The sequence below is a fragment of the Urocitellus parryii genome, chromosome 15, assembly GCF_045843805.1.
Source record: "Urocitellus parryii isolate mUroPar1 chromosome 15, mUroPar1.hap1, whole genome shotgun sequence".
In the NCBI taxonomy this organism is placed as follows: domain Eukaryota; kingdom Metazoa; phylum Chordata; class Mammalia; order Rodentia; family Sciuridae; genus Urocitellus; species Urocitellus parryii.
The window spans coordinates 53779044-53806807 of NC_135545.1; the positions used below are offsets into that span (position 1 = coordinate 53779044).

At 52.8% G+C, this 27764-nt stretch overlaps 1 protein-coding gene across 1 annotated transcript in view; it reads left to right on the forward strand.

Annotated features, from left to right (window-relative positions):
* Positions 1-2181: 2181 nt before the first annotated feature.
* Positions 2182-27764, forward strand: part of Plcg2 (phospholipase C gamma 2) — a 121362-nt gene continuing 95779 nt past the window's right edge. Inside the window, exon 1 of the mRNA XM_026392997.2 lies at positions 2182-2401. Coding sequence (XP_026248782.2) covers positions 2206-2401 — 196 coding nt within the window. The 5' untranslated portion in view covers positions 2182-2205. The remainder of the gene's footprint in view (positions 2402-27764) is intronic.

Below are 27764 nucleotides of genomic sequence, written 5' to 3' on the forward strand. Positions count from 1 at the left end.
GGCCTTGGAGACCTTGCCTTAGGTGCTAAAGCATGGAACTCTGGAAGCCTGAGCTGAGAACCGGCTGGTTTGGGTGGTTGACTCTGAAGGTCTTTGGCTGAAAGGATCTCTTTCCACTTGGTGAGAGGCAACATCAAAGAGTTGGTGTTGATAGCTGAGTTGATCCATGGGCTTCTGAGTGAGGAGTAACTGGATTCTGGGGAAGGTTAAGTCCAAGTCTCTCCCAGGGTCAGGGTTGGAAAGACCGAGTTGCCCTGGAGACTTAGCAGTGGGGAGCTCGGGAGCTGTGTGGCCTTGGACAAGTCCCTTAACCTCTGTTGAAAGGGGTAGGGGCTGCCAGTTTAGTTAATATCTGGCCAGATTCTGCCATGGGACTCTGAGGTTTAGAAGGCAGGTGCTGGAGAATGAGGGGCGTGGCACTCAGACTGGGTTCCCGGTCTTGCACCGCCCCTGGTCTGCGACCTTGAGCAAGTGATTTCCTCTCGGGACTTTCATTTTCCCCTCAGGCATTTCTCATTGAGACAGCTGAGATGGACAGGTGTGGCACCTGGGGAGGGCCGGGTCACGGGTGCTTCCCAAGGGTGAGCTGGGCATGGGGCACCCCGTTCATTCCTTTTCCTGGCTGATGAGCAGGAGGTAACTCCTTGAGGAGATGCATTTGAGTGCTCCACAGAGTTCTTGGCGTCCGTCCCTCCTGGGCCCGCCCCGGTCTTTGCTTAGTTGGTTCTTCTGGTTGAAATCTCATTCCCTCCTGGCTCCCCCAGAAGTTTTCTCTGAGCCTTCTAAGCTCCTAACCCCACCCCAGACCAACGTGGGGATCTTCTCCCTGCCCTGTGGCCCATGTGTGTCTCTTGGCTGCACTTGGCTCTGCCTTAGGGTTGTCAGGTGCTCACCTGGCAGAGAGCAGGTGCAATTAGTGAGTTTATGCATTGCTAGCACACCCCAAAGGTGGCTCTGGTTAGGGCATGCAGTGGAAGGAGGAAGGGGCAAAGGGCAAGGCCTAGCCTCTCCCCATTCCCCCTCATTTGCATCCTGTTGGCATAGAGTTGGACGCTTGGTTAATGTATGCACCAACGGGCTGATTAATGTTAACTGAGACCCTGCTACATGCCGCCAGTGGTGCACACACTCTAGCATCTCCTCTATCAGCTGCTCCTTGAGGGCGGTTTGCCCCAGGTTACAAGTGAGGGGCCCCAGATTTTGAGCAATTTAACTGGAGGCTGAGAAGGTTGGAAGGCCACACCGCCTGGCAGACCTCTGCGGCTCACTGCTCACTTCCCGGTCTCTGGGCTGGGAAAGTTCTCTCTATTGCTACTTTGTAACCTTGGAGGTTACAGAGTAACAACAACTCTGGGATTTGGAGAAAAGGGAGGAGATAAGAAGGACACACAGAACAATTGATGGTAATAGTCAAATTGGCTAAATCTAAGGAGAGTCATTGTTTTAAGGGCCTGAGACATAGTATCTTGTTTAATCCTTATAAAAGATATATATATATATTTTTAACAGGAGTGAGAATGAGGTCCAGAGGGTTTAGGGGACTTCTTGTAGTGGCAGCCAGCTAGCAAGCTGGGCCCTGGTGGTCCAGCTCCCCTCACTCTTAGATGCCACCTCAGGGGACAGTCACTGTGCCTTTGGACATTTGGGGCAGGTTAGTGGGGGAGGTGCAGAGTGAGGGCTCTGGGAACTACTGCAGGAGTTGAGCAGAGGAGTGTCATGATTTGATTCATGTTCTAACATGATCCTTCTGACCACTGGACTGATGACCACAGGGGGCCAGGGCAGAGGCAGGCAGACCAGGGGTGGTTAGAAATTCCCTAGCAGGATAGAAAAGGCTGCTGGGGTAGGGTGGGGTGCAGTCTTGGCTGCTTTGGCTAGTCAAATAATTCTACAGGGAGAGAAGGGGTCACCACCACCATGCTGGGGTGATTTGGTTATTCAAAGCCCGCTTGACAGTTGGGACATTGAGATTGGGGGCTCCTCCCATACCTGACTTCATTTAAACCTCTGTGGCCTGCCTAGACTCTTTGAGTGGCCAGAGACTCTCCATCTGCAGAACCTTTTCTTAAAGTGCATCCCGATAGGCCTGACTTCCATGACCTGGTACCTAAGCCACCCCTCAGTTATTAAAAGCGACTCACCCCTTTATTCTGCTCTTCCAGCCTCCTATTTCTCCTGCCTTCTCCCACCTCCCCGGAGGGACCAATGATGCCCACCATGGTCAACGTGGACGCTCTTCCAGAATACGAGAAGAGTCAGATCAAGAGAGCCCTGGAGCTGGGGACAGTGATGACTGTGTTCAGCTTCCGCAAGTCCACTCCTGAGCGGAGGACGGTGCAGGTGATCATGGAGACACGGCAGGTGGCCTGGAGCAAGACTGCCGACAAAATCGAGGGCTTCTGTGAGTACCAGCTGGGGAGGCCACGTGGCCATCTTTCCTGGCCCAAGCGCCTTCTCGTCTTCCTCCTTTGGCTATTACAATTGTTACAGTGAATGTTGGTTTCGCATCTTTAATGTAAGCGAGGGCTGGGGGTCAGAGGTAGAGCCCCTGCCTAGCACGGGGGAGGGCCTGGGTTCCATCTCCAGCACCAATGGATCAAAACACACAGACCCCAGTGTTGCCACTTGTCAGGGGTCTTGGGGAGGGGGAGGTCTAGAGCAGGTGGGGAAGCGGAGCCAGGAAGGTCCTGGGAAGTCCCAGAGGCCCAGCTGCCTACTTGGAAATGACATTTGGCCAGTGTCGGGGATGGCAGCTGTCACGGCTGGTGGAGCCCAGCTTGCCGAGACTCCCAGCTGGGGGCTGATGCCTGCTGGGCTTTGCTGCAGCCCAAGGCCTTTGCTTCTGTGTCCAGGGGCTGAGAGCATGTCATTGAACCCTCTGTCACTTTCCAATAAACTTCTGGTCCTGGTGGAGGTCCCTGTCCTTTCCCAGCCCTGGTAGATTGGGCCATTGGCTCAGTTTCTGAAGTTTCTAAGACTGTTTCTAACAAATAAGAGTAAGGGCACTTCAACCATTTGCAGTTGCAGAATATTGCTTTATTTTTTATTTTTATTAACTGCTTTTTAATTGAAGAATTAAGCTGTACTCTTGGGAGTTGGGAGTCAGCTTATAAATGTCTTTTCCCCTGCCACCTCCCCCAGGCCCCAGAGGCAAGCTCATTACCAGTTTCTTTTGTCTTCCAGAAATATCCTGTGCTTTTGTAATGGGAGATTTTTAAAAAATTAATTTATTTTAATTAGGTATATATGGCAGCAGAATGAATTTTGATTTATTGGATACAGTTGCAGCACAACTTTACATTTCTCCGGTTGTACATGATGTAGCTCACACCCTGTGTGCAGTCAGACAGGTACCTAGGGTAATAATGTCCATCTCATTCCACCATTTTTCCTGCCGGCACCCTCCCACCCCTCCCTCCCCTTTGCCCAGTAGAGTTCCTCCATTTTTCCTAAGCCTCCCCGCTCCCTGTTATGGATCAGCATCCACTTATCAGAGGGAACATTTGGCTTTTGGTTTTTGGGGATTGGCCTACCTCGCTTAGCATGATATTCTCCAACTCTATCCATTGACCTGCAGATGCCATAATTTTATTCTCTTTTAATGCTGGGTAATATTTCATTGTGCATATATACCACAGTTTCTTTATCCATTTCTCTATTGAAGGGCATCTAGGACCCCAACTTCCTTAACAAGACTACTAAAGCACAAGAAATAAAATCAAGGGTCAATAAATGGGATGGACTCAAACTAAAAAGCTTCTTCTCAGCAAAAGAAACAATCAGTGAGGTGAAGAGAGAGCCTACATTTTGGGAGCAAATTTTTGCCACAAGCATGTCAGATAGAGCAATAATCTCCAGGATATATAAAGAACTCAAAAAACTTAACACCCCCAAAACAAACAACCCAATCAATAAATGGGTGAAGGAGCTGAACAGACATTTCTCAGAAGAAGATATACATACATTCAATCAACAAATATATGAAAAAATGTTCAACATCTCTAGTATTTAGAGAAATAGAAATCAAAACTATTCTAAGATTTCATCTCATGCCAGTCAGAATGGCAGTTAACAAGAATACAGGGGAAAAAAAAGAATACAACAACAATAAATGTTGGTGAGGATGTCGGGGGAAAGCACACTCATACATTGCTGGTGAGACTGTAAATTGGTCCAAACAATTGGAAAGCAGTATGGAGATTCCTTAGAAAACTTGAAATGGAACCATCATTTGACCCAGCTATCCCACTCCTTGGTCTATACCCAAATGACTTTAAAATCAGCATACTACAGTAATGCAGCCACATCAATGTTCTTAGCAGCTCAATTCACAAGAGATTAAAAAAAAAAAAAAAAAAAAACCTCCACAAATGAGAACTACTATGTAACATTTCTTACCTTCATTTCTTTTTTCACTTGGGAGTGGTTCCTTACCAGGATTGCCGCATTCTTTCCCAGCCTCATAGCATTCCGGAGCATGGTCACAGTGTACAGCTCAGCCCACAGATGGACATTTTGTGCTGTTTCTAGGCATTTATTACTAGCTGCAGTAGCTACCCCTGTGTTCTTCAAAGAAAGGAAAAGCATTTTTATTGAGATAATTGCCATATCTTACATACAATTCACCCATTTAAAATGAACAGTGCAGAACTCTTAGAATACTTACAAATATATTCAGTAACCACAACAGTCAGCTTTAGTACATTTCGTCTCCCCAAGAAGAGAGACCCCTTGTCCAAATTGTTGTAGTGCATGCACATACAAATATGCAATAACAAATCCCATCGTTATGTGCAATGATAATGCACCAATAAAAAATAGAATAAGAAAAGAGACCCCATGCCTGTTAACCATCCCACTAACCCCAGCCCTAACTTACTGTTTAAATTTCCCCGTCCTGGACATTTCACACAAAAGGGATTCTATCATGGTCTTTTGTGACGGGCTTAGTACAATGTTTTCAAGATTTATCCTCTTTGTAGTATGGGCCAATCATTCCTTTTTACAGCTAAATAATATTCCATCATAGAGATATTCTACACTTTGTCTCTCCATTCATCTGTTGATGGACATTTGGATTATTTCCACCTTTTGGCTAATGGCTAATGTGAATAATGCTGCTATGGACATTTGTGTAAGAGTTTTCTTTTTTCTTTTTTTTTTTTTTTTTTTTTTGGTACTGAGGATTGAACTCGGGGCACTCCACCACTGAGCCCTACCTCCCAGCCCTATTTTGTGTCTCTGAGTTGCTTAGGGCCTTGCTAAGTTGCTGAGGCTGGCTTTGAATTTTGCGATCTTCCTGCCTCAGCTTCCTGAGCCACTGGGATTATAGGCATGGGCCACTTTGCCTGGCTGTGTACGAGTTTTTGTGTAGATGTATGTTTTTTATTTCTTTGGGTATTTACCTAGGAGTGAAGATGCTCGGCCCCATACTAACTAGTTTAATCATTTTAGGAACTGCAAGATTCCAAAGTGACTGTACATTTATGTGGCCACCCGCAGTGTGGTGTCCTTGCATTATTATGTGCACATACGACCATCGGTGGGGCTGGCTTTCTGGGAGACTTATGAGAGTTCAGGGGTACAGTGTATTTCAACTTTAAAGGGCGGCTTGCAACACCCCACAAGAGATTGCCGCATGTTCCACTTCAGCCACGAGTTCTGCGAGAGCCCACACCCTCGCCCACATGCCACTGGCTTCTGCACTTGGCCATTCACGGGTAGATTCTGACAGCCTGGCGTGGTTCTGGATTTGATTTCTTGTCACCAGTGAGGCTGACGAGCTTTCTGAAAGGTTTCTCTGGGGTCAGAGGCAGCAGGTCTCAGGTGACGGCGAAGCTCTGCTTTGAAAGGTCCTTATGTTTAGGCAGTGAGTTCCCACTGGCCTTGCCCACCTCCCAGGCAGCCCAGACTTGCAGCTGTGGCGGGGGCCTGTGGGATGGGAGGGAGACGCTGAGGTGGACGTGGTGTGCCACATGGAGAGTGGGCCGCGGGCTCCTTCTCTTGAAGACCTGCAGGCCCAAGCCTGGCTGGCCGCAGAAACACCAGGCTAGAGTGTTAAAGTTCAGGTCACTGGAACCTCTCCAGAAGCTTATTCTAAAGCACACGAGGGAGGATTTTGCTTGGAATGCCCACCCTGCGTCTGTCCTCTACCTTGATTCCACCTCCCAGCCTCCTGGTGGCCTTCTTCTTCCCTCTCCCTGGAGGGGCCAAGAATGGTCATCAGGGCTCCTACAGCATTAGAACAAGCCCCGCCCCTGCCCCTCCTCCCCACTGTCACCACCCTAGAGAGGCCCCTTCCCCTCCCCGTTCCTCCACTTCCCTCCATCTTTCCCCTCTTCCTCTCTCCTTCATCTCCCCTTTTCCTCTTCCCTCCCCCTCCCCCTCTCCATTGCCACCTCCTTCCTCCTCATCCCCCTGCACCCACTTGAGTGGCAGCTCTGCCAGGCACTGTCCTGGGCCCTGGAGAGCCAGCAGTGATTGAATTGGACTCCGTCCTCACGGCCTGGGCCTCTGTTGGGTCAGGCGGGGGCAGACTCTGAGCACTGCTTGGTGCTCGGTGCTGTGCGACCTTGAGTAAGCAGCCTCCTCTTCCTGAGCTTCCATTCCCTTATCTGCACATGGAGCAAGCTCTGTGTCCTCCCCACAGGGTTGTGGTTGGGAATAAGCAAAGAGGAGCTTCCTCCGCGGGGTCCCAGGTCCCCAGCGTTTGACCAGCGCTCAGAGCCTGGGAGCTGCCACCATCCCAGAGTTTGCTGCTGCTGGTGAGCAGAGTTCCCCTTACCTGGGTAGTCGAGGTCCACCTGGGTGTCTGGATGTTTTTGGTGGCAGCTGGGACCAGGGTTTCAGAGATGAGATTGCGTTTGTGAGTTTGAACACGCTGCGGCCCTGGTGGTGTTGGTGGTGGCAGAGCAGCCAGGGCAGGGATGAGGAGCTTGGTCACGTTCTCCCCCAGGCCCTGGGTGGGCAGGTCAGTGCCAGCTTCCAGTCTCCTGTTATAAGGGGCGCTATCTCCAGGGCACCCTGCCACTCTAGCATTCCTTCAGGGTTTTTACTTTAATAAGAAGTTGCTGAACCGTGGCTGGAAGGGGCACAGGGCGTGAGGTTTGGAGGGTACTTGGCGAGTGGTATAGGCCTTTTAGACAGGCATCAGAACCCCAGTGTAGGCCTGGGTGACACCCACTCCCGACCAGTGCCCCTGGGTGACATCTAAGGAAGTGAGCGGTTCCCAGCCGTGGTGATTTTACCTCCCCCCTGCCCAACAGGACTTTCGGCAGAGTCTGGTGGTGTTTGGTGGTCACAGATGGGGACACAGTGCTACTGGCATCTGTGGTGCAGAGGCCAGGGATGCACAAGACAGGCCCCAGGACAAAAAATTACCTGGGACAAAGTACTGGTGGTTCTGAGGTGAGAAACTGCTCAAAGTCCTGTGCTTGCCTCGCTGAGAGTTTTGGAGTGTCACCGGGTGAAATGGGTTTTCTTTCAACTGTGCCGAGGAGGGAGGATGGAGTTCCAGCCTGTAGGAGTGGGTGTCGGATGCTGAGTCCAGCCACTGAAAGACCACGTGATTGGTAGCACAGCTAGGTTGTGTGCTGGATACCAGGCAAGCAGAGAAGGTTCTTACTTTCTGGGGTGGGGACCAGGTGGGGAATGGAGGAGGCCTCTTATGGAGTGTGGTGAGTGAGGTAGAGATGGGCCGGGTGTCTGGCGGGTGCCGTATGATGCAGATGGGCTGAGATCTGGACCAGCCCTTCTGGGTGAGTCTTCATTTTTTTGTGTGTGTGTGGCCTGGGCTATGGTTATTTGGTGCTCAGCTGGTATGTCACCTGGTCTGGAAGTTTCCAGAATCCTCACTCACACATGTGGTACCTTGGTGTGGAAGGCTGGAAGGGCTCAGTGAGACTGCTCACCAGGGGCTTATCACATAGTGGGGTCAGGCAGCAGGTGTGAGGCATCTTGGGACAGCCTTGGAAGTCCTAGGAAATCCCTTGCACGAGCTCAGGTCACTAAGCCGGCTCAGGTTTCATAGAGGGGTGCTCCCCTTGGGAGGGAGTGCGTGTCATCCAGGTGGGCAACATGCTGTCACAGGACCTGCAAATTCTACACCTGGAATCGTGGCTCACGGTCCTGCTGTGCCACTGGCTGGAGGTGTGGCTGGAAGTGGACAGGCCACTCCATGTCCTGTTTCCGTGTCCATCAAGTGAGGTCATGGTAGTCTCTATCCTCTGGGGTGAGAATTCAGTGGATTTCATCCTCTGGACTTTTCTACATGTGGGAAACATTGCATCGCGGCAACTGAACACAACAGGGGCCAAAAGTGAAGAGCCACTGGTGGGGAGTCCCCGGCCCGGCCTCTGGCGAGCGGGGGTGGACCTTGAGGAGCGCATGGCCATCCGTTTCCTGTTCCTTCCCACGAGGACAAGTCGGCTTCGTGTGACCTCAGCCGACAGCTGAGGTGGTCTGTTTATAAGGAGAAAAGCCTGCTTGGCTCTAGTTTTGGAGGTGTTGGTCCCTGATCAGTTGGCTCTGTGGCTTTGCGCCTGCGGTGGCACCTCGTGGTGGGAGTGCACGGCGGAGGACAGCTGCTCTTGCCCAGAAAGTGAAAGTGTCCTTCAAGGATACAACCCAGTGGCCTAATGAGCTCCTTCGACCCGCTTCTCCGGGTTCCCGCCACCTCCCAGGGGTGCCATGGCCTGGGGATCAAGCCTTTGGCACATGGGCCCCTGGGGACACTCAGACCCATCTACAGCACAGGGGGTGGGGCAGGACCCGCCCTCTCTGACCCTCTGCGTTGAGAGCTAAGCAGAGAACTTTCCTTGCTCTTGAGCCGGGGCCGCTGCAGGTGGCGGGAGCTTGGGGACTGTGGGTGACAGCGTGTGGCTGCTCTTCCCTTCCTGGCCCAGTTGCACCGTCTCTTGGTAGGAAGGGGCTGCCCCTGGGCCTCTCTAGGTCGAGCCTTGGCTGTCACCTTGATCCCAGGCCTTTGGGAGGCCTGGAATGTGCCGTGGGAGCCTGTCTGCGGAGGCTGGCGGGGCCACGGGCTGCTCTGGGGGCTGGAACCGAGTCCATCCCGGCTGAACAGCTCCTCTTCAAGTTGCCACCCTGGCTCAGGCACGGTTTCTCTGTCTGCTGACGTCGGGCAAGTGTGGCCGTGGGAGGAGATTGTCAAGCAGGCGCTGTGGCCGTGGAGTTAGGTTCTTGGTGCCTGCCTCCCAGTAATAGGAGTAACGTCGATGACCTGAGGGTGCTCTGGGCAGGAGTCCCTGTGTCAGCCTGTGCTGTGCGACTCTTGCCTCCAGACCATCCTGAGAATCGGGGATCATTCCCATCTTGCTTATGTGGGGATTGAGACTCGGAGAGGCCAGGTGACATGCCCAAGGCCAGGAGAGGTCAGGAAAGGGCAGGACTACCACTGGAACCCATTCCACCTCCTGTCGGAAGCTCGGGTCCTTCTCCTGCTCAGGGTTGTCACTTTCTTCACAGAGTGACCAAGGATGCAAGGTGCGCCCTGCCTGGGAGCCGGCAGGGGCCTGTTCACGCTGTGCCATGGCAGGAGGGCAACGGGTCAGCACCTGTGAGCCCGGAGCTCTGCCCGGGGCTGGAGGTGCCCGGGGAAGGAGACTAGTCCTCATCTGGGGGCCTGGCCCCCGGGGGAGTTGGGAGGGAGGTGGGAGGAGGTGCGGACCTCGAACCAAGTGTGGGAAAGGGCCCGTGGGGCCAGGGGCGGTCAAGTCAGGTTGTCGTGTATCTTGGCTCATTCTGGAATCCATCCTTGGGTTCCCATTTATTAAAAAAAAAAAAAAAATAGAATAGTTTAGAAAGTTGGTGAAACAATGTGATAGTTGTTTTCTCCCTGGGTTCTTTTTTCCCATATTTTATTGGTGCATTATAACCACACCTAATGGCAGGCTTGTCCACACGCACACACGCACACACACACGCACACGCACACACGCACACGAGGTGTGGTTTGGTTGTTAGTATTCCCCTTTCCCTCCTCCCTCCCTCGCTGCTCCCTTTCCTATATTGATCTCCCTTCGATTTTCTTTTCGGTGAGATCTCCCCACCATTCCCTGCCCCCCTTTTCCTCTCTACCTTCCACATGAGAGAGAAAACATGACCCTTGACCTTTGGAGTCTGGCTGATTTTGCTTAACCTGCTGCTCTCGGTTCCGTCCACTTTCCCACAAATGCCATAATCTCCTCCTCTATGGCTGAATAAAACTCTGTGGTGCTCTCCACCTCGTCTTCATCCTCGTCCATGGTTGCTGGCACCTAGTGGGTTCTGCAGTCTGGCCCTTGTGCTGCTGTAAGCATGAGCGTGCGTGGGGCGTGCGTGGGGCACTGTGGTGTGCTGCCCTCGTGGGTCACTGTGGTGTGCTGCCCTCGGTGGCTCCATCCCTGGTCTCTGTCTCACTGTGTCCTTGCCTGACAGTGGCCCTGTGCTGCCTCCGTGAAGCCTCGTCCCCACAGTGAGACTGGGCCGAAGCCCGAGGCCCGTGAACACAGACTTTTCAGTACAGGGGGGCGGTGGCTGGACAGGAGCACAGGCTCCAGGGGCCTGAGTTCAAATCCTGGCCCTGCTGCTTGCTAGGGGTGTGGCCTTGGTCACCTCTTTGTCTCTCTGTAGAATGAGGATAATAAGAGGGTGGTTCCCACAGGGTCCCTGCAGGACTCGGTGAAAGGCAGTCCTGAGGCACCTCCAAGGAGCCTGGCCCAGAGGACGTGCTAAGTGTCACCGTGGATGCAGAGGGGATGGCGCCACAGCAGGGCTGAGATGGATGTGGGGACTTCCGGGACACCATGCCCCTTTCCTTCCTGCCTCTGGGCCGATGCTGCGTCCCCCTGGGGTGCCTCCACCTTGGGCCTCCAGGGTGTTCCCCTTCCTGGCCTGACAGCCCTGCCTTACAAGGGGTGGTGGGGTATTGGTTTTTCCTGTTGGTCGAGGATTGTCTTCCACTCTGGATGACAGGCTCTGACCTGATTATGATTCAGCAAATACTCCAGGAGGGTCGTGTGTGTCACCCCCACCTGGTGCTTGTCACTGGGGAAGGAGGTGAACAGGACAGTAGAGATCCCTAGAGGAGCTTGCAGTCTCAGGAAACATGGAAAAAAGCCAAAATAATGCATTCTGTCTTTTTGGATTGTGATGGATGTTAGGAGTGAAAGAAACGGTGTTGTGACAAAGAGTAAGCAGGCTGTTGGTGGAGGTGACATTTGAAGAAAGATTTGAAGGTGAGAAGGAGGAGCCATGGGAAGCTCTGGAGGGAAAGCATTCCAGCAGAGGAGGCAGCAATAAAGCTTCTCTATTAAGTGAGGCTGACAACAGTAACAAATTACTACTACAATTACTTCGTCTTCCTCTTCTTCTTTCTTTAACAGTACTGAAGATCAAACCCAGAGGCACTCTACCACTGAGCTACATCCTCAGCCCTTTTTATTTTTATTCTAAGACAGGGTCTTACTAAGTTGCTGAGGCTGGCCTCAAACTTGTGATCTTCCTACCTTAGCCTCCTGAGTCACTGGGATTGCAGGTGTGTGCCACTACACCCAGCTGTAAATTACTTCTTGATACAGGTTCCTCCTGCTCAAGTCACGGTCCAGTGGGATTGTGGCAGGACTGTGCAGTCTGCTGTCACCCAGCCCCTAAGGTGTAGAGTTCACTCACTGTAAGATCCTTGTGTGGTCAGCACGTGGCGGGGGGGGGGGAAGAGTGGAAAGTGGTTCACTAGCTTTGTGCAGGTGGGGCCTGGAACCCATGTGCCCTTTCCTCCCACCTCCTGGTGACAGAATCTGGCATGTGACTAGCTGCAAGGGTGGGCCAGAACGGGAAGGCGGTTTGTTGGGCATCCTTCTAGGCTTTTCCATGGCTCCTGACAAGTAGGGAGGTTGTGGGAATCTGAGGTCTTGTGGGAATTCAGGAAAACGAGCAGCCTCACGACTGGGGAGGGCAGATGGAGGCTGAGGGTGCCGGGAGCCTCCTGCTCTGTGGCAGCCCGGGGTGGTGACGTTCCTCGGCACACAGCCTCCTCTGCCTTCTCGGTCCTTCTCCTGTAGCCAAAGCTGGATCGCCCAGCACGACCCCTCTGTCCCCACGTTGGCTGCCTGGCTGTGGTTCTCAGGGGAGGGGGACTCCTACAAGAGGTGTCCATGGTGTGGACACGAGTTGGTGCGTCCCGAGGTCAGTGTCCCCTGGCCTGGGCAGCTCTGGCTGGACCTGCAGGTGGGTTAGATGAGGTTTCCTCTGCTCCTGGGGCTGCGGGCAGGTGCCTGTTACGGTGTGTCCCCATCCTAGGGCTTCAGAATGTGACCCTGTTTGGAAACAGGGTCTTGGCATAGCTTAGGTGAAGTCATCCTGGGCTGGACCCCCTCATCCAGTGTGCTGGGGTCCCCACGAGAAGAGCAGAGACCCGTGGGGAGAGGCAGACCCAGCTGCATGCCAGGGAGCATCGGGGTGCCGGCCATTGCCAAAGCCAGCAGAGGGCAGGGACCATCTCCCCCAGAACCCACCAGCCCTGCTTGATCTCGCGCTGCTGGCCTTCAGGACCGAGGGCCGAGCACCCGTCGTTGGAGGTGTCCCCGTGGGGTACTTGAGAGGTGGCTCAGCACAGCCTGCTAAAGGAGAGGTGGAGGAGAGACGGTGATGGGCACGTTGGCGTGACTGGGCATCACCTGCGAGTTAGAGCTGCCATCAGAGAACTCCTAAGCCCTGCGTCACCCCAGTGTCACCTTATTTCCCAGCCATGCTGGTCTGGGCCAGAGCTGTGCTGGCCTAAGGAGCAGGGGGGTCAGAGGTGGGGACGTGCGGCCAGCCTGCCTGGGTCTCAGTTCTGACTCACTAGCCGTGTGACCTTAACCTCTCTGTGCCTCGTTCCCTGTCTGTGGAATAAGCGGGTGACAGCACCTACTTCAGTAGGGCTGATGTGAGAGCTCTGGGAGGCACTCCTAAGCTTTGTCACCACGGCCCAGGCTGCTTTCCCTTCTCTTGGAAACATTCCCTTGAATTTCCTCCCGCCACGGTTTAGGTAGCTGGCTCCTGTGGGATGGGGTGTTGACATGGGTCTCCTTTGGGACTTGAGCGTCTATCTCTGGGCTTTGGGGGCTAGGTGGCCCAGCCCAGAACTCAGGCTCTCTGTCAGTAGGGAGAAAAGGGATGGGGAGCAGGTGGCCTGAGGCCACATCCCACTCTGAGAAGGCAGGCTAGGGACACGGGAGGGACTGTCTATCAAAGCAGTGCCCAGCCCCAGAATGCAGGTGTGCCCTGCTTGGTGTAGCTGGGGCTGCTGAGTGGTGGGTGCAGGACACACCTACACAGTCCGTGAGGGGGAGTGATCTGTTGAGGTGCCCCTGGGGCTGGGGCTGGGGCTCAGAGGTAGAGCGCTCACCTACCACACATGGGGCACTGGGTTCGATCCTTAGCACCACATAAAAATAACGATATTGCATCCACCTATAACTAAAATATAAATATTTAAAAAAAGAGGTGCCCCTGGGTGAATCCTTTTGGAAGGAAAATTACCCCCACCTCCAGCCCCGCCTGCCTCGGACACAGAAGGTCGCCTAGTGGGCCAGCAAATCTGCGTGTCTTGTTTTGTCTTGGAAGGGATTTAAGCCTCGGGTACCCGACAGCAGACCCAGCAGGTGGGTGTGGTGGCTCACACCTGTAATCCCAGCAATTAGGGAGGCTGAGACAGGAGGATCGCAAGTTCAAAGCCAGCCTCCACAATGGCAAGGTGCTTAACAACTCCGTGAGACCCTGTCTCTCAAAATAGGGCTGGGGATGTGGCTCAGTGGCCCCCGAGTTCAATCCCTGGTATCAAAAAAAAAAAAAAAGACAAAAATAACAATAAAAAAACCAGTCAGGAAAATGACCTGGGCACCCCCTGAGTCTCCACTGCCTGCTGTGTCTGGGGTGAAGAGAGGGCTCCTCTGAGACCACCTCCTTTTGAATGGTACATCACGGTTCCAGTCTGAGTCTGGCACTTACTATGTGACCCCAGGTTGTCTGCTTGACCTGTCTCTTGGAGTCTGAGATTTCTGACTTGAAGGTGGAATGATGGTAGATCTTGCCTCATTAGCTGGTTGTGAGGGTCACAGTCGTCAGTTTGTACCTTGGGCGGATGGATGGGCTGTGCCTACCCCAGGTGCCTCCACTGATGCTGTGCTGATGGCCTAGGTGGAAGGTACCTGCCTTGAGCGTGCTTGGAGCACAGATGGGGCCCAGGGACAGCCCATACGTGTGGAAGGTCCTCCTGCTGGGCTGTGGCCACAGTGAGGGGTCCTGCTGGAGAAGGACCCTTAGGTCTGAGGTTGTATGAGACGGGCAGCCTGACTTTTTGCCTCCCTCCTGCAGGGAGGGGAGGCCGGGGCTGCAGGAGGGGTGTGCACAGGCGGGAAGTTCTGTGGGCAGCCTCTGCGCTGCTGTTTTGAGCCCCTGTCTCGGCACCACTGGGAAGAAGCTGTGAGCTGCTGCTTTCACCTTGCACAGGTTGGTGTGCTGGTGGCCACGGGTGGGCGCGAGTTTTGGGGGCTAAGTATCTTGGTGTGTAAAGGATGTGTTCTGAGAAAACAAATGGGAACTTACTAATTTGTAGAATGGAAACCAGCAAAATTACATTAGCAGGAAGAGACCCTGCAGAGCGGAGGGAGGAGGTGCTGGTTTCGGCTGCAGCCTGGGCCTGGTCCTGTTGGCTTCCTCAGACCAGCCACCGTGGTCTCTCCCTGGCTGCTGCCAGCTCGGCGTATGGAAGGACCTCCCCAGGGCATGGCTGGAGAAGGGTGGGGTCCCTGGAGTAGCAAGGGGTCAGGCCAGGGTGCTGAGGCAGGGGACATGCCAGCTTCCTGTTCAGGGCAGCTCTGGTCGGGTCTCTCTGACTTAGCCTTATTTCTCCTAATTAAAACAACTCCTATTCCCCCTGCCCCCTAGAAGCAATAGGATTCATTAGTAGAAATAAACTACCTTGGGGTGAGGAAAAATCCCCTTTTCCACCCTGAGTGTTTACATGCGGCATCCCCACCTCCTGCCCCGCCTATTTTTTTCCCCCAAGGTTAGATATGTTTCATAAAGGGCAGTCTTTCCCTGGACATGCTAGTTATCTGCCTTTTCCATTTGGTACTCTATAGTGACCATCTTATTATAATGAATTTAAATGTTGAGGCTGGTCCAGAGAATAATATGACACACAGTCCAGGCTCAGAAGGGAGGGCTTTATGGTCTGACTCCCTGCATTCAGATCTCAGCCCCGCCACTTCCCAGATTTGTGACCATGGCCACAGTGTACCCATCTGTAGAATGGGTTGCACAATGGGGTCTCCCTCACTGGATTGGGGGAGGTAACTATGTCTGGCATGTTGAGATGGTGTTTGCCACGGATCTCAAGGCTTAGATGAGAGTGAGCCGCCATTGCTATTAGCGGGGGTAGTAGTTCTATACTCTCTGGTAGGCAGAATAGGGTCCCCTAATGCTGCACTGGCCCAAAGATGTCCATGTCTTAATCCCCTGAACCTGTGAATATCTTGCCCTATGTAGTAAAAGGCTCTTTGCGAATGTGATCATGTTAGAGATCTTGAGATGGGAGATTATCCTGGACTGTATAGGTGGGTCTGATGAAGTCTCAAGGGTCTGAGTCACATTGGAAGATGGGACCCTGCTGACTTTAAAAATGGAGGAAGGGGCTAGGAGTCAAGGAATGCAGGTGGCTTCTACAAGCTAGCAAAGTCAAGGGAACTAGTTCTCAGAGCCTCTGGGAGGACCAGTCCTGCTGACACCTTGATGTTAGCCCAGGGAGACTGGTGTTGGGTTTCTGACCTCTGGCATTGTAAGATAATAAATTTGAGCTGTCTTCTGCTATCATGTTTCTGATAATTTGTTATAGCAGCAACAGGAAACTAATACACTCTCCAAGTCAACTTGGACAAGTTATAATATTGGCTTTGGATCTTTTTTATTTGTAAGAAATAGAATATAAATAAGTTAAGTCCTTGAGTGTACACTAGCTCCCCAGAGAGTATTATTATTATTATTTTTTGGTATTTTGTGTACTTTATTTATGCCCTGAGCCCGTCACAGTCCATGACATTTAGTAAATGCTTGCTGAATAAATTGAAAATGATAACAAAGAGAAAAATATGGTCATATTATTAATCTGATAAAGAAGTTCTAATTTTCTGTTAGTATATAACAAACCACTCTAAACTTAGTGGCTTCACCCAATGATTTATTTTCTCTCTCAGCTCTGTGAACTGATGGGACTGTGTGATTTTACTTCAGATCTTTCATGTAGTTGCAGTATCCTTAGAGTATTAGTAATTCTCACGACTCAGTATTATCATTCCATGCTTCCCCCACCATTTTGAAAATTTGGTCAACAATTAACATGCCATGTTTTGTCTGTGTTTTTACATAATGGATGCTACATGGTGTGTGGCCCTCCGACAGCTTGCATTTGGGCTTGCCATGGTCCGCACGGGTCAGTGGCTTCATTTGAACTGCCACGAACAGTTCTACTTGACAAGCACGTGTGCTAGGTTTGTCCTTACAATGCCTGACCTTTAACTTGTTTTCAAATGTGAAAAATCTCCATTCCAACAAATCTATGTCGTCCATATTCAGTTTTTTTTTTTTTTTTTTTTAGTTGTAGTTGGACCCAGTACCTTTATTTTATTATTTATTTTTATGTGGTGCTGAGGATTGAACTCGGCACCTCATTTGTGCTGGGTGAGTGCTCTACTGCTGAGCCCCAGCCCCAGCCCCAGCCCCTTCCATATTGTTTTGATGGACTAGAGTTTTCCAGCTTATTTTTTAAACCAATGCCCTAGTTTTGGGGTATTATGTAGTTTTATAATTTTTGATTCATCCTGGGAATGTTTTGTCCTTGGCATATTCCACGGGACGTGTTTCTAAGTCGCTTCTGGGAGGATGGGGAGGCTGTGTGGTGGGCTTGGGCCCAGGGGCTCCCGTTTCCCAGGAAGCCCCTGCTGACTTGCAGGTCCCCCCTACCCTGCCTGTGTTGGGCCGCAGCTTTTACAGTCACAACTGCATCGCACAGACCAGGTCCTGCGGGTGTGGTTCCTCTTCCTTCCCTCCTGTCGGCTGTTTGTTCTGGCCCACGCTGGGAAACCTCAGGAGCCATCGGGCCCCTCTTGGCTGGAGGCTGGTGGATCCGCCCCAGCACCACCAGGACTGCGGCCGGAGGGGGGTGGCTGAGTCCTTGCTGCTGATCTGCCTCTTTTTTTTTTTTTTTTTTTTTTTTTTTTTTTTTTTTTTTGAGGTGAGGGGAGAGAGAGAGAGAGAATTTTTTAATATTTTTTAGTTTTCGGCGGACACAACATCTTTGTTGGTATGTGGTGCTGGGGATCGAACCCGGGCCGCACGCATGCCAGGCGAGCGCGCTACCGCTTGAGCCACATCCCCAGCCCCCTGATCTGCCTCTTGGTCCCAGGATCGACCCCCAAGGCTGATGTTTCTCTTAGTTCTCCAGGAGAACTCTGATGTGGACGGAGAGGTCACGCCCCAAGGTTGGCGGCTGGGATTTAATCCTGGTTGGTCTGACTGCTGGGATGGGGACTGCGTGTGTTTTCCTTCCCCAAGAGAAGGGCTTGGGTGACCTTCCAGTTTGGAATTGGCTCTAAAAATATATGGCTGGGCAGAGTTGCCAGAGGAGCTCGGCCTGGGATGGAAAGACGGGAAGCCGCTTCCGCGAGGCGGTGTCTCGTCTCTGTCCTCTGTCCAGCTGCCCCCAGTAGGTACTCGGGAGCTGTTGCTGTTGAATGTATAACTGCCACCTTGAGTTATTGATTTATATTTCTGAGAAGGAACCTAAGATTTTATCATTTTAATTTTTGAAACCACGGCTTTATTGACTCATGATTCATAATTATGATACCCTAGAATCCACCTATTAAAGCGTACAACCCAGGAGTTTTTAGCGTATTCACAGACATTATCATAGTCATTTTTAGAATGTTTCCATTGTTCCTTACAAAGTCCTCTTCCCATTCCTTCTTCTTTTTTTGGGGGGGGCTGGGGATTGGATCCAGTGAGTGCTGAGCCACATCCCAGCCCCCCCCCCTTTCCTTCACTTTTTTTTTTAAATTTTGAGAAAGGATTTTTCCAAGTTGCTCAGGGCCTTGCTAAATTGCCGAATCTGGCCTCAAACTTGCAGCCTTCCTGCCTCCCGAGCCACTGAGATCGCAGGCATGTGCCACCACGCTCAGCTCCTGTTCCTTAACACTGTCGCCTCTGCTTCTCCCTACCCCCTGACAATGATCAATCTACTCCCTGCATTTGCTTGTTCTGGACATTTCCTATAAAGGAATCACGTATCTGTGGCCTCTGGCATAAGCAGCCTTTCATTTGACATAATGTTTTTGAAGTTCCTCGGCCTAGTGCCATGCACTGGGACTCCATTTCTCTCTGTGAGTGAGTAAGCTCACTGTATGTAGGGACCACATGGTATTTATCTGTTCTTCAGTTGATGGACATTTACATTGTTTTCTCTTTCTGCTCCTGTGAAGGATGCTGCTGTAAACATTTGTGTTAAAGGCCTAGTGTGGCTATATTTTTGTTTCTCTTGACTATGTATCCAAGGTGGGATTGCTAGGTCATTTTTAATTCTGTTTAATTGTTTAAGAGGCCATGACAATCATTCTCCAGAACAGTCCTGCATTTTATGTCCCACCAGCCACACACGAGGAGCCCAACTTCTCCACATCCTCCCAACACTTGTCATTATCTGTCATACCAACCCAGTGAGGTGACGTGCTGTCCCTTCTGAGGACACCACCGCAGCCCTCCAGAGGACCCATCTTTGCAGATGGTAACCTGTCTCAGTTTGCTCAGTGGATGTTCAGGCTTGTGTCGTGGATGAAGTGAGTCAGGCTTCCATCATTTCAAGGTTCGATGCCTCAGCCCAGGGTGTCCAAGGTTAGTGACCCTTTGTGCAAAGTCCTGGAGCTGCCTCTTCCCTTCCTAGATGCCCACTTGAGCACTTCTGCTTCCTGTTTGACCACTTCTAAGAGGGGCCAGGAAAATGGCATTGGGAAGCACTGTGGGCCCTGGGACAGGGGAGTGTGTTTGCAGAAGTAGGGCACCTGGAAGGAGTGGTACTTATTGCATTGATGGAGCATCTGCCCTTTGCGCTGGCCCTGACCAGCATGTGTGCAGCGAGGCGCTTGGGTGTGTGTGTATTCGAGGGTAGTGTGTCGTCATCACCATCAACCCGTGAGTTTTGCCCCTTTTACTGATAAGTAAAGTGAACTTGAGTGCCTTGACAAGGTTACCAGGCCCTTGGAAGGGGCTGTACCAGACAGCCTCAATTATTGTGTGCCCAACATCGTTAGGAGGTTGAAAAGACAAGCTTTAGACTGAAAATGTTTGCAAAATACACAGCTGATAAAGGATCTGTATCCAAAATAGACAGAGAACCCTGAGCTTTCAACAGTGAGAAAGCAACCCAAGTAGAATGTGGGGACAAAAGATCTGAAGAGATGCCCGCTCTCCTACCCCACCCATTCCCACCACCTCTCCACCCTGTGAAGCCACAGCTGGCAACTTCTGGGCCAGCGCTGTCTGGGGGAAGTATGACATATGCCACCAGTGTCAGTCATGTGTGTAGTTGAAAAGAGAAATGGGTGAAACTCACTTTGAAAATACATTTTACTTAATTCAGTATATCCAAAGCTATTTTTAAAACATATATACAATCTAATCAATGAGACAATTAATGTTATTGTTTTGGGTCTGAATCTTCAAAGTCCAGTTTGTGTTTTATAGCTACATCACATGTCAATTCAGACCAAGTCAATTTCGAGGCTCCGTGAGGTCAGTGGCTGCCACCGTGGACACGTGGTTCTAGAATACAGTTCTTTTCTCCTTTTGCATGATCCAGTTTTCTGCACGTGGCAGGTGCTGTGGTGACCGAGCCGTCACTCTGCTTGGTGAGGTCCCACAGTTTTCATGTCCCCTGGAGCCTGAACAGGTGGACTCCTGGACATCTACCTGTTTGTCCATCTGGGCATCTGCCCTGGACTTAGGTGTGGTGCCGTGGCTGGGCCTGGGCATCTGGTTCGAGCTGTGCTTCTGCAAATTACTGGGTGGTGATTGGGGGACCTTCTCTTAGGCACTGCCTGGTTTCTGTGGCTTGTAGCTGGGAGCGTCTGTTCTTTGAGACTCGGCAATCTGCAGTATCAAAAGGACGTAGAGCAGTCTGCAGACCCATGTCCCAGGGTCCCACCACTGTAAAACTGATGGAGTTAATTACATGTGTGTGGGAGAAAATAGAGCCCTGGCAGGGAGACCGCGAGGGCTGGAGCTGGGGTTCTGCTGAGAAGGTGGCATTTGGGTAGAGACCTGGAAGAAATGAGTGAGCTTGGTGGGTACTTGGGGAAGCATGCACTGGGAGCAGCAGCACCAAGCCTGAGGGGCCAGGTGCTCTGGATGGGAGGAGGCCAAGCAGGGCGGTGGGGGTGAAGGAGGCCACGGTGTGAGGCTTTGGAGGCCACTGCTGGGAACCTGGGCTTTTCCTCCAGGGAAGTTGGGAGCCTCGGGAGTCTGTAGCAGAGGACCAGTCCTCACCGCTGCCGGTTCTCGGCCTGGCCAATCTCCTTGCCACCCAGGCTCCCCGGTTCACATTGCAAGTCCAGATTTCCATTTTGAGTCTCGTGACATAATCTGGGGGCCTGCAGCAGAGCCTGTCTTGCTGGACATGGTGACTGACGTGGTAACTTGATGTCTTGAGCCAGCCTGGTCCCCTGCTTACACCAGAAAGAGGGAGGAGGCTCAGGCCCAGGCGAGATGGGCAGTCCTGTGGGATCCTTGGCCAGCCACAGGCTGGGTGGTGTGGTCCACGGGAGGAGGGCTGAGGTCCAGGCGGCAAAAGAAGAGCCACTTGTAGGCAAAAGGGCCACTTTTGGCTTCATACAAGGCAGGACCCTCATCCACCCCCCACCTATTATCATTCCTGTTGCTGTCACCACCTGCATTGCCAGAGCTGGTGCTTGTAGAGCTCTTGATATACACTCAGCCCTGTTCTGAGAGGGTACCATGTATTATTGTTTGCTCGATCCCACAATCCAAGGTCATACTTATTATCCCCATTATATAGATGAAGAAAGGGAGGCACAGAGGGCAGTCACCAGGGTGACCCAGCTAGGAAGTGGCCAGCTGGATCTGAGGGCAGGTATGCAAAACTGGCCAGGTCAAGCTCTGCTGCCTCTTATTCCACTGTGCCATCACGTGGGACACACTTGGGTGCAAGCTGCCCTTTCACTCCATCACTGGCCCTGGCCCTGGATCCTGGAGAGGAAGAAAATGGAATGGTCCACCCTGAGCTGTTGGGTTTGCTCTGGGAATCTGGAGGGAATGGAGCAGTCGAGGCCATGGGTTCCAAAGGTGCAACTCCTCTTTGGTGCAAGGCTGGTTGGTAGCACAATGAGCAGCCCTCACTGGGCAGCGCTGTGCCCACGGGGGTGCATGCCCGCCTGGGGAGGGGGCGTGGTGTTTTTACCGGGCCTGCCAATCGACACCCAGGATTTTTCAAGGGATGTTAGAATTCTGGATTCCTGTGTGACTTCCCTCGATTAAAGATGTTAACAGTGGCAACATTTAGACAAGTGCATTTGACCCCAAGGCTCTGGGTTGCAGCCACTACCTTAGAGTCCTCCAGGGGCAGACATCCTGGTCTCAGCTGAGACCCAGAATGTCTGGACACCCACTGCTGCCAGGCTGCTGAGCCTCCTTTTCCCTTGGCTCCCTGACCACCCACCATCATGAGCAGACGGATGAGAAATCTTCTTGGTTATTGTCCTGATACAGCCCAAAGTCCTGTTCCTTGCGTCGGGTCTCCCTGGATCAGCCTGTCTTCATTCTGGGTTGTCCCTCCAGAGCTGGTGTGTGAGGCCTAAGGGCAGCCTGCATGTTCCTCCCAGGGCTTCTTCGTCTCCGTGGAGGAGCCTCATCCTTGCTGGGGTTGTCGCAGGGCAGCTGCCAGCCTGGTTGGAAGTCTCACCACCTGAACTCCTACTTGCTTTTAAAGAATCGAGACTGAATTTGTACACCATAAAATTCGCCCTTTTCAGGTACAAGTGCTCTCAAGGCTGTGCAGCCAATGCTGTAACTCCAGGGCATGTTCGTAGCGTCCAGTAGGATGCCCCCCACCCATCCTTCAGCAGCCGCGCTCCTCATGTTTTCCCTCCACCAGCCCTGGCGACCTTTGATCTGTTTTCTGCTGTGGATTCTGCAGTGGGAGGGCAGCACACGCTGTGGCCTCTTGTGTCTGGCGTCTTCAGCATTGTGCTTTCGGGGCTGCTCTATGGGGTGGAATGTGTGAGTGCCTGGTTCTTTTTTTATAACTGAATGGCATTCCATTGTGTGACTGGACTGCATTCAACATGGCCATTCCTTGGTTGATGGACATCTTTTGGCTCTGTGAATGGTGCTGCCAGGAGTATCCACATGCAGTGTTTCCACTTTTCTGGGTCATGTGCCTGGACATGGGCTCGCTGGATTACATGGTCTCCTTTGGTTTAACCTCTGGAGGGGCCACCAGACTGGCTTTCAAAGAGGCTATGCAATTTTGCATTCCACGGCTCTTTGGGCTATTTTGGGGTTGAACCCTGATGCTTCAAGATCAAAATGTCCAGAAGACCCTCATAGAGAAGTGGGAGGGTCAACAGTGTATGGTAGAGGGCCATGTGGTCCCAATCCTACAGCAGAGTCCCAGCTCTGCCATCGACCACATGGCCTGGAGCAAACACCTTAACTTCCATGAGCCTCTGCTTCCCCCGGCAAAATGGGGATCCTCGGGGTGCCATGAGGCTCCCATGAGATCAAGGGAGAAAAGAGCCCGCAGGGCCGAGTGGTGAAGATCAGGGCCCACGGGGTTGGTGACTTCCTCCAGGCATTTTGAACTGTGCTTTTTGGAGTCTGTCCAAGGCTGAGCACTGACACAGCGGGGCAGGGAGGAGGGTGTGTATTTGTTTGGAGTGGCTGGGGATGCCAGTGCTGAGCTGGGCCTCATCTCCCTCCTGCCTGACAGGCTGCTGGCTGCAAACGCCTGGGGGGTGACCACCCAGCTGTGTGCAGATGGCCTGGAAGCCCAGGGAGGTGTTGCCTGCTGGGGTGCCTGTGCTGGGCGTGGAGTTGGCGCATCCATCCCCAGACTCCTCCATCCCCTCCGCGGCCCTCTGTCCAGACCACTAGTTCTGCGTGTTCTGCACTGGCTCCGAGTTCCCTGGCTGGGGTGATGGACCTGATAACATACTCCCTTAGGGCATGTTCCTTCCCCCGTCTCACTGCCCACCCCCCCACCTTCCAGTGACTCCTGAGGTGCCCTCCCAAAGAAGCTGCTCACACGCCATCTTGACCTGTTCTGGGGAGTATGGGTGAGGACAGATCCACTTCCGCCCTGCATCAGGAAACACGTGGGCTTGGCCACACCGGGACTCCCTGTTTCTCTGTCCCTTGGGGTGTGTGTGTACACACGCGGGCACATCTTCCTCTCGGCATCTTCGCTCATGGCTTGTGGAGTCGGTGGTTGTGAATTTGCCTACTCGCCAACAGTGATCCGTGAGCCCCTAACCAGGACTCACTTTTGTGGTCATCCACTGCGCACGGTCCCCCCCACATGGTGCAGTGAAGAATCCGTGTGCCCAGCCGAGGTCACACAGGGCTCTCTGTCCTCTGGTTCTGACCCCAGGCTGCACACAGGTGTCCTCGGCCTTCTCTCTGGTGCCCTGCTTTCTGATGTCTCGTGTGCTTTGGCCTCGAGGCTGCTTCAACGGCCCCAGGCCCAGCGCTTGCTCTGCTGGGCTTTGCGGCCCCCTCCCGTCATTCATTCCTTCTGTCCATCGGCTGCTGAGGACTGCATTGTGCTCTGATGGAAAGGGATGGGTCTTCAGTGTCCCAGGCCCTGCTGTTCTGTGGTGACAAGGAGGCCAGCACTGGTCAGATGTCCTCGTGACTGTGTTCCCAGTGCATGTGAAAGTAGTCTCTGCTTCTCGAGCAGGGGGTCTGGGGGAAGTTCTGCATCTGATGGCAGCCCAGGAAACGGCAACCAGACTGACTAATGGTGACCTTTCTGGCCCACAGCCACATCTAATCTGTGACCCCAGAAGGGTGTGAGCATGTATTTCCTGGAATGACCCTGAGGTGGCCCCTCTGCTTCGGGAGGTCACGTAGCATCACATCTCACGAGCCTGGTCTCGGCTCCTGGCTCGCCCGCTCGGTGTCTGCATCAGTAAATCGGGGATATGGTGGCACTGACCTGGGGCTGGAGAGAGACTGGGGGCTGGGCAGGTGCCATCTTTGGCTCAGTGCTCCGCTGGGCACTTGGGTTGGCACTACCAATAAGGAGGGGTGGCTTGGCTTCTCTTGGGTCTCGGGCGCCCCAAGGGCAAGACCATCACCAGAGGCTGTCACTGGGGAGGGAGGAAGATGTGCCCCCCCCCGCCCCCCCGCTTTGGGCTGTGGTTTAACTTTTCTTTTGCTGCGTAACAAATGCACACGGGGCCTGAAAGCAGCCAGAACTCTGTGGGGCAGGGCTTGGGGTGGGGGCCCCACCTCACCTGGTGTTGCCAGGGTGGTTGCCAGGTGGATTAGGCCTGAGACGGGCAGAGGGTGGCTTCCACTGTGTTCTGTTGGCCAAAGTTGGTCACAAAGCCAGCCTGACTAGGGGGATGGGAAATGGACTCCACCTGTTGATGGGAAGAGCGGCTGTCTGTAACCCACCAGAGATGGAGACCTGGTGGGCAGGGTATCTCATCCGGCCTTGACCTTGGATGACCTTGGGAACCCAGGCTGGCCATTGGTAGGAGCCCCTGCTCTCCGCATGGCCTCTCATCCTGCAGTGGGTAAGCCCAGTTTCCTGACCCAAGAGTCTCTGAGACATTCTCGGAGGTGGCAGGCAGAAGCCTCGGTGGGTACTGAGGTCCAGGCTCTGGAACTCGACGATGTCTCTCCTGTCTCTTCCTATGATTGGTCAAAGTAGGTCACCAGGCCAAGGAGGGGAACTAGATCTGTTTTCATGGTGAAAGGCACTGTGGGATATCATGGCTGTGGGGTTCAGTGGCCCACAGTGTCCCCCTCATCTGCCATTCTCTTGAGGGGTGCTCACGGTCTGCTTTCCTGGCACAGGGTCCTGGGGCAGCTTTAGATGCCCATCAGTGATGGTGTTCAGTGTGGCCGCAGCTTCAGCAAACACAGCTGATAGCAGAAGTTCTCCTGGGCAAGGAGAGAAGTTCTACCCTTCCAGGAGACGCCAGACGTGCATGTGGAGCTCAGGGGCACCGACACTCTTCGACTGAATGTTTATTGAGTAGATTCTGTACATCAGGCCAGGGCCAGGTGAGCCCCCTTGCTTGTGGGCCAGCATCCTTAGTCCTTGGAGAAGAGTGAGCCCTCATGGAGCCCAAAGGAGAAGTCCGGTGCTGAGAGGCAAGGCGCAAGACGGACCAGGTTGCCATTCCCTCTCTTCCTTCCTGTCACGTGGCCTGGCCCAGACACTTCCTCCCTGTGGGCGCATGGCCCCCATCTGTGAAGTGAGGTTGCAACACCTACTTTGCATGGCTGTCATGAGCATCCAGGGAGCCGAGTACTCGGCTCTTAGCACCCGAGTGTCTCTGTGTCCTCTTAGCCTCGCTCTCCTCAGACGAGTTCCTTTTTATCTGAGAGTCTGGGCTCAGTTTGGACTTCACTTCCTGTCCCTCTGGAATAGGGCCCTGTTGGTCTCTCGCTCCATCACGCCTCTGTCTTTTGGAGGTTTGTTATGCCAGTGCTTACACTTATGGGGACATTTACTATCCTTCTCCCTTACACTCTCAGCCTATCAGGGGGCTGTGTTTGCTCTCTCCGTTGCTCCAGAGCCTTGCATGAGGCCCACAGACCAGGTGGGGCATGCTGTTCTCCCCCTGCCTGGGCACGAGGGACGTCCATCTGCTGCAATACAATGAAGCTCCGGAGGCCAGAGCTTTGGGAACTGTCTGTCCAGCAAGAACCATACTTCTGGAGACCTTGGTGGCCTGGACAGCAGCCAGGCCAGAGCCAACAAGCTGGGAACACCCTTCATCAGATGTGGCAGGCCTGGTTGGCGCTGTGGGCAGAGGGAAATGGCTGGAATGGCTTGCATGAGATGCCCCTTGTCGTGAATCTCCATGGAAACCGAGGGTTGCCTAACCATGGCTCTGGCATGAGGGAGCATCAGGGAGCTGGTATTTAGGTGGATCTCCAGTGGGAGGATTTGCTTCCTCTTCCCTACATGAGTGGGGAGTCGCTGGGCTTTTCTGTCTTGTTTTTGGTGGAGGAACTCGGAATCACACAAATTCGGCTTTCAGTGAGAACGTGGGTGTTCTTTCCTGTTGCTGGGTGGCCCTCCCTGGTGTGAATACACCCGGGGCTGCTCACCCACTGCCCTGAGGGGTGACCTTGGGCAGACCAGTTCCCATCTCTGAGACAAGGGCAGACTTTTCTCACTTGATGGGATCGTTTTGGGGATTCAGTGAGTTAGCTTGTGAGTGACGGCAAGAGGGTCCTGAGAGTGGTGACTGATGGAGGTGACGATGGCTTTTATCCATTGCTGTGTACCCCCACCCCCCCAGTTTTAGTGGTGGGTATTGGAGCTGCTTTCAGTCCAGGGCTTTTCTGAACAGTGCAGAGGAATAAAGCAATAAAAATGCAAATCTGTAGCTGTGGCTTTGGAGCTGCTTAGTGGAAGGTACTGCCTCCCCAGGTGGGTGGCTTTTGTAATTGAGGTGGGTCCTGGGACTCTGATGTGCCTGGTGGGACCCTCCTTGTCACCCTGTGCCCTGCCCTGAACCTGGCGTGAGTCTGATCGGGGCTCGTCCACCACTCAGGAAGTGGCCTCTGTAGCAGTGAGTGCTGAGCGCTTGGCCAGGCGAGCAGGTCACTGAAGCGCAAAGCCCCAAAATAGATCTTTCTCTCTAAGCTGCCGAGCCAGAGGGGGGTGGCGGTGAATGCTTTGCATAATTTCCTACCCAAAAGGAAAGGTTTTATTGCAAACAACCTTTTAGGACTGCCCCCACACACACCAAAAAAAAAAAAAAAAAAAAAAAAAGATACAAAAAGGTCAAAATGAGGCTCGGGTTCAAATCCAAACCTACCACTTACAAGCTGTGGGATTTGGGCAAGTTCCTTAACATCTCTGGGCCTCAGTTCTTTTCTGTGTTCACTAGTGACGGTGAGCCCAGATTCCCAGGTGTGCGTGTGCACAGCAGCTGGTACCACATTTGCACACAGCAGAGATGCTGCCCATGGGGACTGTCTCCATCTTGGTCTGTCCCTTTTTTCCTCTTTGCTTGTTCCAGTACCTGAGCTCAGTTCCTGTTAGCTTGGAGGCGTGGCAGGCAGGGAGGGGATGGGGGTTAAGCTTTGGCTTTCTTGGGAAGAGACTTCTAAAGCCTCCCCTGCAGGTCACTAGCCAGACAGATAGCACTTGGGCACTCATTCTAGACATGAATAATGGCCTCCAGAGGGACTGAGGGCTAATCCCTGGATCCTGTGGGTGTGTACCTGGCAAAGGGGCCTTTGAAGATGGGATTAAGCAGAGGAGGTTGAGATGGGAGATGATTCTGGATTATTTAGCTGAATCCAATATGGATCTTGTTAGAGACAGGTGGTTGGAGAGCGTAGATGGTGTGGAGGTAGAAGGCGTGGCATGAAGACCAAAGGAGAGGTAGAGTGGCCATGAGCCAAGGAGTGGGGAGGTGGCGGCTGGAAGCAAGTTCTGGGGCTTCCGGAAGGAGCCAATCCTG